This window comes from Brachycentrus maculatus, unplaced genomic scaffold (assembly GCF_059751285.1).
Source record: "Brachycentrus maculatus isolate JH-2025_06_01 unplaced genomic scaffold, ASM5975128v1 h1tg000653l, whole genome shotgun sequence".
NCBI lineage: Eukaryota > Metazoa > Arthropoda > Insecta > Trichoptera > Brachycentridae > Brachycentrus > Brachycentrus maculatus.
Window position 1 is genome coordinate 955,001 of NW_028281389.1, and position 13,800 is coordinate 968,800.

General features: G+C 37.2%; 1 protein-coding gene across 4 annotated transcripts in view; it reads left to right on the forward strand.

Annotated features, from left to right (window-relative positions):
- Eip74EF (Ecdysone-induced protein E74) overlaps positions 1–13,800 on the forward strand; it is a 408,268-nt gene that overhangs the window by 361,375 nt on the left and 33,093 nt on the right. For all 4 annotated transcript variants that reach the window (XM_088274249.1, XM_088274251.1, XM_088274247.1 and 1 more), the window contains one exon: positions 5,945–6,193. In XM_088274249.1, the coding sequence (XP_088130375.1) occupies positions 5,945–6,193 (249 nt within the window). The remainder of the gene's footprint in view (positions 1–5,944; positions 6,194–13,800) is intronic.

The window sequence follows — 13,800 nt, forward strand, 5'->3', positions numbered from 1 at the left end:
AACGTCGAATATCGATTACCTGAAAAGAAATCGATATGTCGATTTAAACAAAATTTTCAAAACATGTTTTGTAAATTTACACAATCAAAGAAGTTTATCTAAAATAAAATAAAAAATCAATATACTTTATATTATTTTTTGACATCTCATCAAAGATGAAGAAGAATATGGAAGTCTGGGCATTTACGGGGCTTACGACCGTCATAGGCTGGTTTAAGCTGATCGTAAGCCCCGTAAATGCCCAGACTTCCATATTCTTCTTCATCTTTGATGAGATGTCAAAAAATAATATGAAAATAACTCCTGTAATTGGAGATAATCCAGATTTTGTGAACAAGTATTTGGACACACTCAAAATGTTGTAATATACTTTATATTTTTTTTAATTTAAGTTTTACTTAGTAAATATTACTATTTCTTAAAATCTACAGTGACACGTAATTCGATGCATTCATCATCATTTTCTAACACCGTATTTGCTAAGTATTTACTAATTAAAAATTGATAGATTTTACCACAAAGTGACTGCCGAATTATTATATATTTTTAAAGTTAAAAATAAATGTTTGTTGTCTTATTGATATCTCTTATTCAAACCCTCATAAAAACCCGTTGGTGCATAGGGCACTGTATCATATAAACGCAGTGTTATCTTGATCGTTAACACAAGAAGGAAAGGTGATCAGCCCTCCGCTTCAGGTACCAGACCAAGGTAATATTGAACAAATAGAGTGAAAAAATCACTTATAACACTCTCCTTATCATTCATCGTTCCCTTTGTGTAATACCACTTTTATAAATACTTATTCGTGTCTACCGGTTTCGGAATAAACATTCCATCATCAGGTCATTAAAATAAAATTTTGAAAGAGAAATGTCCTCGTCTTGGTCCGGCTCTTAACAGCGCCTCGACAGTCCTGATCCTATGTAGTATTTAAACTTTTTTTTTAAATGTCGATTTATCGATAGTGTTGTGATCGACCGATCGCTATTGTATCTGGACATCCCTATTCCCCAGTGGTCCGATTTTGAATGAGGAACGCCGACGCAATAACAGCGCTAACATCTGTCATTTTTTTTTCCCTAAAAGGAGTGAATTTTGTATTATTCATATGCAATCGATACATTTAGAGAAAGCAACAATACTCAAATATACAAAAATAAAAATTTATTCAATCCTTGGTATTTTTTAAATTACAATTTTTCTTCTTCTTTTAACCCTTATCCGCACCCAATGGTGCATAGGGCACTGCATCATATAAACGCAGTGATATCTTGATCGTTACTCACATGAAGGCAAGGTGATCACTCCTGCGCTTTAGTGACCATTCTAGGCAGAGGCGTGCCTTCCATATAAGCAGAAAAGCAGTGCCTATCTTAACTTACCCGCGTGACATATAAAAACGCAACCAGTGCCTACCCTACCTTACTAAGTAGTACCTACCTTACCTTACTACCTACAAAAGCTTACTTACCTATAAATTACAAAAGATGATAGTAAGAAACATGAAAGAAAGATGATAATAACGATAGAAAATTAAAATTAAAATTTAGTGAGGTAAAATTATTTACCAAAAGCAATAAACACATGTGTTGTAATTCATCAGCTGGACATTGACAGCTGACGCGTATTTACGTCATCATTCATAAATGCAATCATCTGCAATGTGCTCGCGTGCATTGTGCATTGTATTGTACAATACTTTCCAAATATCACCATAAGGGTTGCAAATTCAACCCTATATAATGGAAATACCATAAACAATAATAACCCGACCTATGGTGTTATTGCAGACTTACCACAGCTTGCAATAATAGAAACTTAATGAAAAATATATGTGTTCTTATTATTCAGGGTTTTCACATCGAATTGGACGTTTTACGAACCAAATTGGACGCCTTTTGAATCGACTTGGACGTTTAACAAATCAAATTAGACGCCTTACAACTTTTGAAATTCCCAACATATGAGATTACAAATACAATTATTCAAATAATATTTCAAACGACTCACAGCAACACCAAACCGATTTTCAACAGAGAAATTCATCATCAGTACACGAGGACATAATAAAATATATGTGGAGCCGATAAACACAACTAAGCTTGGAGTAAGGTGCTTCCCTTTACCCAAATTAACCAGCTGTCTGACATATCGCTCACTCCTTTCAACAACGTCATAACTCAAAAATCGTCCATTTTCAGTTGTGCATGTTTTCGGAAAGCCCAGAAAATGTAACATTAAATAAATATTACAGTGTGAAATCACTAATATGGATTTATTTTCACCCCCCCTGGGAATCGCACCCGGGACCTCCAGCACGGTAGCTAAACACGCTGGCCATTACACCACGGAGGCGGGCAAACAGACATGTAACATACTTATACAATATATTATTTATTGATTCGGCATTAACTTTGTGGAATGACACAATTGACAAATTATTTTATTAAAATTAAACACATGAATATACCACTTTATCCAGCTTTATTTTTATTTCTCATGCACTTAAATTATTACACTCTGTTACAAATAAAGGTCAAGTCATGAATAATTTAGAAAATTTAGAAATTCAAAAATTTTTTAATTCAGATAAAACAATAATTACTAATATACTGTTTCAAAATACGTCACCATTATTATCCATGTTTCCTTTTACAAAAAATCTTGTTCCTTAACCCCCCTCCCTAAATTTATTAACCTGTATAAAGATAAGATAAACCCCTTATCCACACCCCAATGGTGCATAGGGCACTGTGTCATTTAAACGCAGTGTTATCTTGATCGTTTACACGTGAAGGAAAGGTGATCAGCCCGCCGCTTCAGGTACCAGTCCATGGTAATATTCAATATTTTTAATTCAGATAAAACATATACTGTTTCAAAATACGTCACCATTATCAATGTTTCCTTTTACAAAAAATCTTGTTCCTTAACCCCCCTCCCTAAATTTATTAACCTATATATAGATAAGATAAACCCCTTATCCGCACCCCAATGGTGCATAGGGCACAGTGTCATATAAACGCAGTGTTATCTTGATCGTTTACACGTGAAGCAAAGGTGATCAGCCCGCCGCTTCAGGTACCAGTCCATGGTAATATTCAATAAATATTACTGTAAAAAAATTACTTATATTTATTTTACCCCCCTTGGGAATTGAACCCGGGACCTCCAGAACGGTAGCCGAGCGTGCTGACCATTACACTACGGAGGCGGACAACCTGTGTATACACCTAAATATATTTTTGTTAATTTGATTAATTGATTCGGCAGTCACTATGTGGTAAAATCTATCCATTTTAAATTAATGTTTTACTTAGTAAATACCACTATTTCTTAAAATCTACTGTGACACGTGTTTCGATGCATTCCGCATCATTTTCAAACACCGTATGTGAAGCTAATTCTAAATTTTAGAGTTGGGTCCTTGGGACGTTGAAGGTTGAAGACGGGGTAGTAGCTGTTTCATATTTTTATTTATTAATTTTATTTTTACTTTTTATTTTTATTTCTTATCAGTGGGAACATAGACAATAGGGGGAGGCTTTAGTCATTGTCATATTGTTAATTATGGGTTTATTGTTATTTATATTCTTATGAATTTATATTGTTTCAAAATGTTGCAGTTTATGGCCTTTCGTATTGATTATTTTTAGGATTTCTACGTTATTGTTATAATCCAGGCTTCGGATCTCACATACTAATATAAGAGTTTCTGCTTAATAAAAGGCTTCTTTACATCTCACCAATAGATGTCTCTAGTGAAGTTCTAGTGATTCATGAACAAGGTTTCTAAATTGGTTCATATGTATAGAACTTCCAAGAATTTGAGTAGTGTGGTTGTCAATAATGGGTAGAATTGGTGAATTTTACACGTGTGTAAAGTGATCACTTAAACCAGCCTATGACGGTCGTAAGCCCCGTAAATGCCCAGACTTCCATATTCTTCTTCATCTTTGATGAGATGTCAAAAAATAATACGTTATTGTGGTTAAATTTGTGATCATTATCTATTAAATGGTTAGTGAATTCCGAAAAATTATTATTTCTCAAACATATTTTTGTTCGTTAGTTTTAATTTGTAACGGAAGATGAAAACATCTGTCGTTTTCGAAACTAGTCGTAAATAAAAATAAAACTCGATAAAGTGGTATATTCAAGTGTTTAATTTTAATAAAATACTTATATAATACATTTTTTTTTGCTCGTTGCATAGGTTGAACCCCAAACCGCACGACCCTGCAGGCATCATCCCCTAACGCGAAATTAAACGAATTGCGTAAACATCCCCAATCGCCAACCGACGTTGGCCATTACAGTCATCACTCCGGATTCATCCCTCCTCCCCATTGGCAGATGCGCGACACGACTGACGATTGGCTGGCGGCGAGACAAATGGGATCTAGGGGATGAACCGAGGGTGCATTGCCAAGGGTTGTTTTGGCGATTACGCGAAAATTTTCCAATCAAAAGTTGCGACATCTGTTTGATGCGAACTCGGAATAAAATCGAGTCAAAAGACAGAGAATTCTTCTTCTTCTTCTTCTTCATCTTCTTTTTGTAGATCCTAGGGATCTGTTTGTGCCTCCGCATGTCGCTCTTGGGATGTCGACTCCCAGCTGTCTTACAGAGAATTAATTATTTCAAATTCAAGTCTGAGATGGCAAACGTTTAAATTCAGAACGTGACCAGGCGCGCTAGGGGCCGGACGCGTTTCCGGGCACAATTTAATTTTTCTTATTTTTTTGGAAAAGGATATTTTTTTAGAATATAAATATCGAAAAAAATATTTATGATTTTTTGTAACTACTTACCTTTCAGTAACGGTTTTTTTCAAAATTATATATTTATTTCGCCGCATCACGCCGCTTCCCCGCAGGGCTAGGCAGAGAGAAATGAACGCCACACCACCTCGGCTGTCCAAACTTAAAACACAGTAAGGGACATTTTTTTTGCAGTACGTTTTTTGCATTTTTGGACTAAGTGGAATCTACTTAGTCCAAAAATGCAAAAAAAAACGTACTTCAAAAAAATATCCCTTACTGTGTTTTGGGTTTGGACAGCCCACCTGTCTTTGCACACTATCTACGCCTCTTCCACATTCATACACGCCGATTATTCCGACTCCTTATATGACCATTTTCAAGTATATGAAATACTTAATCATGCCATATTATCTTCGATCTACATTAGCCTCATAAAATATCTAAAATTCAAAATGAAATTGAATACAAAAATGTATAACCAACGAAGGCCATATAAATAAAATGCCATATGTAACATAAATATTTTATTTATCTTATTATATTATTTTTTATACCATGCTCACGCTCTCGCATAAACGTAAATGCGAATATCACGAAATCGTATAGGAAACCAATTACATCGCGTTCTTACTTGAATCTACGAGTGTATGTTACAAGAATACCCCGATATACGAACCGCTGCAAGAATGTACAAATATACCCCTAAATATGACCAATGCTCCGACAATTTCAAGATGCAATGCGTAATCAAATACACATTCCTTCTAGTCTCTAAACTATTGTAGCCAAGCATACCCTGGAGAAACTGGGTCGGGTAGAGCCGAGGATAATAGCCGTACTCTCTCATGTAGAGATACCTCAGAAACTTCTTAAAGACTTTCTCTACCATAAGAGAGTACTTCTTCTTCTTCTCCGTCTTGTTCCTCATTGCTGAGGGTTGTGACCCTTGCAGAAGCAATGACTCTTCTCCAGTTATCCCTTGACTGCGCTGCACGTAGCGCTCCAACCACTGAGGTGCCTGCTGCTGCCTTAAGAGAGTACTTAAGCTCATATAATTGACAACCACACTACTCAAATTCTTGAAACTTCTAGATATACTGATCAGCCGATAATTCGTAATGAAAGTGCTTTATAAGCCAAATAATATTATTATACTATTGTCATTGTTCCCCAGGGTCGCTGCCGCCGAGCCCGGCCGACAGCGGCGTGTCCGACGTGGACTCGTCCAGCTCGGGCCACGCGTCCGCCGAGGAGGTGGCCGCGTCGCGCCTCGCCGCGGCGCGCCTGCACCAGCTGCTGCCGCCCTTCTACCCGGCGCCGCCGCAGCCCTACCAGCACGCGCCACCGCTGGGCCCGCCGCCCGCGCAGCCGCGCGCCCCGCCGCCCGTCCACGCGCACCACGCCTTCCAGAGCAGGACGCACGGTCAGTTGCACAACCCTTGTATTCACTAACTAGAGCAGGCATTGTTTGCCTCGGGACACACGTTTAGTTCAACACCCCTACCGCTCGCTAACTAGAGCAAGCATTGTTTGCCTCGGGATGCACGTTTTGTAACACAACCGCCTCGGGACAAGCGTTTAGTTCAAGAACACCTCTACCATTCACTAACTAGAGCAAGCATTGTTTGCCTCAGGACACACGTTTAGTTAAAGAACACCCCTACCATTCACTAACTAGAGCAGGCATTATTTGCCTCGGGACGCAGTTTTAGTATAAGAACACCCCTGCCGCTCAGTAGCTTTATCTAGCATTGTTTGCCTCGGGATGCACGTTTAGTTGCACACCCCTACCGCTCACTCACTAGAGCTAGCATTGTTTGCCTCAAGACACACTGTTAGCTAGTACTAACTAAGTAACCATCACGCCGTTTGATGCAAAGAACAGAGCGCCATGAGACTCTGTCTTTGCAAGCATTGTTTGCCTCGGGACGCACGGTCTTTGCAAACATATATGTTTTAGAGTTCCCAGTGGAATCACCAGGGCAACTGACACCTTAGCGCTTCCCACGAGTAGAACAAACTCTAAATAAAGTTACTATATTCATCGTCCATGTGATTATCGTCCCGTGTAAAAGGTCCAATTTAAAGTGAAAAACCTGTATATATATAACTTTATTATATATAAACATATATATATATATATATATATATATATATATATATATATATATATATATATATATATATATATATATATATATATATATATATATATATATATATATATATATATATTTAAATATCATAGTTTAAGATTGAGCAGACTCCGCTGTGGAGTGAATCATAATATAATATAAGCCAGCACAACAGAATATGATGCATAATATATTATACGTACGTATTTTAAATAGCCGGAATCTATTTGCGTCCCAGCTTCCGGTTTCATTTGCCAAGTCTGAAAGGCGGTGAAAGAGTTTTTCAGAAAAAAAACATGTTATTCGCAAAGTTAACAGAGAATAGCTGAATTCCGACTTTCCACTTATTAACTCGGTCCGAGGGACTTAGCACCGGCTGAGAACTTTACAAATAACTTCGAGTGTTATGTAACGGAGCAGGATGAACATTTTATGAAGGTTTTTTTGGTGACATTGAAAACTGTCCCAACCGCATTCCCGGATCTGATAAGAAGGCTTCTGTTTTTAAAAAAAAATCTTCCGTCATCTCACCATAGATGTCTCTAGTGAAGTCTAGTGAAGGCGAGGCCTGTGTTTAGAGTTTGATATACCTATATCCCATGTCCCAAAATGAGAAATAGAAATTACTCATCGGGAGTAATATATATATGACTTATGTATGTATGTAATATGTTTTGAAAAAAAAGAAACAAAACATATATTATCTAGAAGTTTCAAGAATTTAAATACATAGTGTGGTATTTTAATACATAATCATGGGTAGATTTGGTGAATGTTACATAAGTGTTCCCTCATCCTACCATAGATGTCTCTAGTGAAGCCAAGTGAAGTCAAGCACTCTGTTTCGAGTTAGATCAATATATCTAAAAGTTTCAAAAAAAATTATAAGTAGTTTGGTTGTCAATCGTGGGTATAATTGGTGAATGTTACACGCGTGTAAAGTGATCACCTATGGCGGTCGAATAAGCCTAAGCTCTGTAAATACCCAGACTTCCATGTTCTTCTTCATCTGTGTGAAAACTCTCTTCTTCGTCTTATTCCTAATTATTGAGGGTTGTGACCGTTGTGGAAGCAATGCCTCTTCTCCAGTTATCCGTTGACTGCGCTGCACGTAGCGCTTCAACCACCGAGGTGCCTGCTGCTGCCTTAACTTGATCGGTCATCGTGTGGGGATCTTCCTCTCCCTCTCTTCCCCTCCAGGCTACCGTTCACAACTAGTCGTTCCAGATTATCCTCATTGCCACGAAGAACTGAAGAATCTCTCGTGTACAGACACTAGCCAGAGTCAAGTCATCCAAGTGTAGTTCCTGGCGAATGAATTCGTTGGTGCGTCTAGCTGTCCATGAGATTCGGAGCATGCGCCTCCAACACCACATTCCGAAATCGTCAAATTTCCTCCTTTCTGCTGCTTTTATGGTCCATGTTCAGCAGCATAGAGAAAAATGAACTGAAAAATCCGTCGTGTAAAGATATTGGCCAGAGTCAAGCCATCCAAGTGTAGTTCCTGGCGAATGAACTCGTTGGTGCGTCTACATAGCTGTCCATGCGTCTCCAACACCACATTTCGAAATCGTCAAATTTCCTCCTTTCTGCTGCTTTTACGGACCATGTTTCAGCAGCATAGAGAAAAAAACTGGTGAATCCATCGTGTACATGAGAAAAGTACCTACATTAAAAATAACTCATGCGCGCTGTGACGCTTGGACTTCCTTTTCAGACGGCAAATTTGTTTTCAAATGATTTAGTGCCTGAGATCAAACAAAGTATAGCTAGGAACAGTGCTATCCGAACACTTGAGCAGTTATTTGTCTCCATCGATAAATAACGTCGCTAAATCGAAATGGATTCGCTTCGAAAATTTGTTGACACTCTACCACATTTAAAATGGCGGACGGGCTACGTGTTGTGTTAGTTGATCCAACAGATCTCCAAATAATGGAGTTGTGCGCGAATTGACAAAACAAACTATATGACCTTCGATTTGTGACTAAAAGCCTACACACAAAAATGAATAAATCGAACCTTATCCCCTTTGTAAAAAAACTATTTAAAAATAATTATAATTTAATGCTCACTTTGAACAGGGCTAATTGAACTTTGATGTGTTACTTGAGCCCAGTACAAAAAAAAATCTGTATTTGGTCGACAATAATGAACGTATTGTGACAATAAGTGTCACTAGTCAGGGAAACAGTGAATCATGACGATATGGTCATTATTGTAGACCAAATACAGATCAAATATTTTTTTGTACTGGGCTCAAGTAACACATCAAAGTTCAAGTAGCCCCGTTCTACGATACCACTAATTTAAGTCAGTGTGTCGTATAAAAAAAATCCTGGATATAGGCCTCTTCCCCTCCTTTCCATTTCCTCCGGTTGGTTGCTGCTTGCAGCCCCACAGCTACTATGTCGTCGGACCATCTCTTTTGGGGTCTTCCGACACCTCTTTTGTTCTCCCAAGGTCTTCGTCGTAAAATTCTTGGGGTCCATCTTGTAGGATCCTGTCTTGCAATATGTCCTGTCTACACTTATTAAAAGCTCTGTGCACGCCACTGCCTATATGTACATAATTTTCTGCTTTCAATTTTTTTTTTTTTTGGTGTTACGATCGTTGGTCCAACGCTCTTGGGTCTTATTTACACTATTGACCTAGCTACTCATTTTCGTTATTTCTCGAACCTTATAATGTGTCTTACCTTGGCGGGCTTCCGTAAAAACACAAGTTTTCTACATCGATAACGCATTGCAACGAGGTCGCATGCACACTTATTCCAATAGCATAGCGTTATCGTTCAAATTACGTGCCTTTCAGGACATGTTTTACGATATTTATAGACCTAAACAATACTTCAAAAACGTGTGTAAATATTAGTATTGAACACGAAGAATGGAAAAAAACAACATCAGTTTTCAATTTAAATTGTAACAAATAGCTTCCTCTTCCTTCTGTTAATCACTTATTAAGTCAAATTTATATTTCTTCTTCACAGCATTTTAGTGCGTCCAAATAACTGTTCACAAATCTAAGTTTTTTTGTATTATTTTTTGACATCTCATCAAAGATGGAGAAGAATATGGAAGTCTGGGCACTTACGGGGCTGACGACCGTCATAGGCTGGTTTACGTGATCACTTTACACACGTGTAACATTCACCAATTCTACCCATTATTGACAACCACACTACTCAAATTCTTGGAAGTTCTGTATATATGAACCAATTTAGAAACCTTGTTCTTGAATCTCTAGAACTTCACTAGAGACATCTATTGGTGAGATGTAAAGAAGCTTTTTATTAAGCAGAAACTCTTATATTAGTATGTGAGGTCCGAATCCTGGATTATAATCACACACATGAGAAACGCCAGAAAATACATGTGGATGTAGGAGACAATGGTATGCGCATGTGAGGAGAATTGAACCATCCAGACTCCCCCACATCACACTGCACGGCCAACCCGAAGACAGACCACCAAAGAGATGGATCGACAGCTGGGAATCGACATCGCAGGAGGCTAATCCCTTTTAAAAACAGGCCACAAGGCCTACACCAAGCTGAAGAAGAACATAGATGACTAGGATGTCCCCGACGTCCTCCATGTTGGATCGAGAATGTGTGCTGTATTTGTGCAGCCGTTGCGGCCATGTTTGCACTCTGTGGAAACGGAACAGTGTGCTGTGGATCGCGAAGCGGGCTGTTCGTAAACCTTCTCGTTCGCAAATAACACTCGCAAACATACCTACCCATATGGTAGCGAAGATCAAACATGACAAATTATTTTCATTAATCGATTCGGCAGTCATTTTGCGTTAATATCTAGCCATTGGTAGATACCACTCCAATACTACTACTACTACCATTTAATTTTTTTTGAATTACCTAACGTCCAAGTGACTCTGAAATCTAGCTACGGCTTATGCAACACCGCTTATCATGTCCCTACTCAGGTTTCAACTTTATAAGTATAGCCTATGCCTACTCGTGAGTGGATTTACTCTTTTTGTTTAAAGTAACTATAATTTAATGTAATTCATGAGTGAAAATTCTAGGCAAAAACACTCGCTACTACTACCATCACGCCGTTTCCCCGCAGGGGTCGGCAGAAAGGATGGAACGCCACACTCTTCTGTCCTGACATACACTCTTCGCTCCCTTCACATCCATACATCGAGTCATATATGCCCTCCGTGGTAGATGTGGTAGATACCACTATTTCTTAAAATATTGTGATTTGTGTTTCATTTTACTAACAATACGACAATAATTAAAGCCTCCCCCCTATTGTCTATGTGCCCAGAGTTTATACATAGACAATAAGTTAAGTTAGGTTAAGTTTTACATCAAAGTTTTACTTGTTCAATACCACTATTTCTTTAAATCTACTATGAGACGTGTTTCGAAGCATTCCGCAAAATTTTCAATATGGTGTTTGAAAATGGTGCGGAATGCATCGAAACACGTGTCACAATAGATTTTAAGAAAAAGTGGTATTTACCAAGTACCGAAATTAAAAATTACACTGACGAATCAATTATCACTACACAGGCTTTGCTGTGCCTCAGTCTGGTCAAACGGAAAAGAAATAACAACATTTTATGTTGTATTATTTATATTTGAAGCAGTAACTTTGTCATTTTCCATTTTATAATTAAAATGTAACTTTGTTTTAAAAACACTATAAATATTTAATTATAATTTAATTATAATGTCTACCGGTTTCGAATCCTTGTTTACATATCTGGGTTTCTCAACTTAGCAGTTATTGTCACATGCTGAAATCACAAAATAGATGAAGAAGAATATGGAAATAATATATTATTCACCAATATTCACGTTTATCCACCAATATATTTTTTTTTAACTGTGCAAAGTTCTTCAAAACATTGTTATATGAGTAATTTTTAAACGTTTTACTAATTTTTTAATGTTTTCATTTATTTGCATCAATTACTGGTGCAGTTGAAAAAAAATTAAATACAAATGCGTCATTCCAAAAAAAAAAACACAACAAAAAAGTACTTAATTATCCTTGCCAAATAAAGCGCCCGTCATTAATATATGTATAATTTTCGAATTCAAATTCCGAATAGAACGAAAAAAAAGTGAGTATTGTACCAAAATGGCGGCCTTGACCGTGACATTAGCGAGAGGCTGCGGACGGAAATACATGCGAATTAGCGATGCCGTTCTAGCTGGAATCCGATAAAATCCAATACAAAACTAATAATTTGTTTTTATTGTGTATTTTCGTCTCAAAATAAAATCAAAAAACAATTTAAACGTCGCGGTAAGAATCCAACGACAAAAAATCAAAATTCGCATTTTTTCGTAAACTAAATATTTGGAACTATCTATAAAAATCTAGAAAGATATATTTAACACAGTTAGCGCGAGTCCATGCTGGGATGAGGAAAGCCCTTTAAATGCCCAGACTTACATATTCTTCTTCATGTATGCTGAGATGTCAAATTATTTTTTGACATCTCATCAAAGATGAAGAAGAATATGGAAGTCTGGGCATTTACGGGGCTGACGACCGTCATAGGCTGGTTTAAGTGATCACTTTACACACGTGTAACATTCACCAATTCTACCCATTATTGACAACCACGCTGCTCAAATTCTTGGAAGTTTTAATATATGAACCAATTTAAAAACCTTGTTCTTGAATCACTATAACTTCACTAGAGACATCTATTGGTGAGATGTAAAGAAGCTTTTTACTAAGCAGAAACTCTTATATTAGTGTGTGAGGTCAGAACCCTGGATTATAATCACACACATGAGAAACGCCAGAAAATAATATTTTCATTTTTATTATTTAAGCTTATAATTTGACCAGATAATTTATTTACAACATTTTGATTCAAATTCAATTTCTGAGATTTCAAATTTTGATTTTTAGTTTTTAAAGAGATAATTGTGTTTTTAGTATCTACAAAATATTATATTTCATACTATTTCTGTGAGCCTAAGCGGCTTATTATTACAAATAGGTATCCAATTGTGGTAGAGTGGGTTCGAACTCAGAAACTATGACTCGAGAGTCCGCGACACTAACCACGGGACCACAACCCGACGCATTATTATTATTTTTTTTAATCAAACTCTTGTATCATACCACTTAGGTGATTATTAAAACTATGTTTATGGGTAGTTCTATTATGATTACTTTGAATTTTTTTATTTGAGTAATCACTTGTCGATGAAAACTACTGTTGTTTTCGAATCAAGTCATGTGTAATGAATTAAAATTCAACAAGTGGTATTTTACTGGAGTTTAATTTTTAAAATAAATAAATATGTACAAAGTTACATTTAAAACATCTCTTTAAATGTAAAGGTGCCCAGCCAAATTCGTATCGCCTTTCCGTTTGACATCCCGCCCGCCATTTTCGGTAAGCCACACGCGCTCCTAACACTTATCTATCTATGCATGTAGCCTATTATCTATGCATTGCGGGTGTGGCGGTGTTGGTGTGTAGGCACGTACTTCCCGCTATCCCGTGTTGTAGCTCTCGCGTGTGTTGGTGTGTCTATGATCGCACGTCCTTGACCGTGAATAGAGCGGGGCTGGTGTAGCGGTTTCGCGGGCCATAGACAATAGCGGGCGATAGGGGAACTAGACCTAAAACGCCCACCGCCTAAACCCAGTCGGCATAGATAAATAAGTACTCACCTACAACTTTAGGTACTTAATTAATATTTTAAAGTAATTTTGTATTAATAATGTATTTTATTAATATTTTCTGATTCTATTGTATAGTTTGTTCAAGTTAATGACATAGTTGCCAAGAACCATGGACATACCATACACATTTTTCCTGGGAATTATTTCATAATTTTGATGAAGATTGGGCTAAAAAATACACATATATGAGATTTTGACATCTT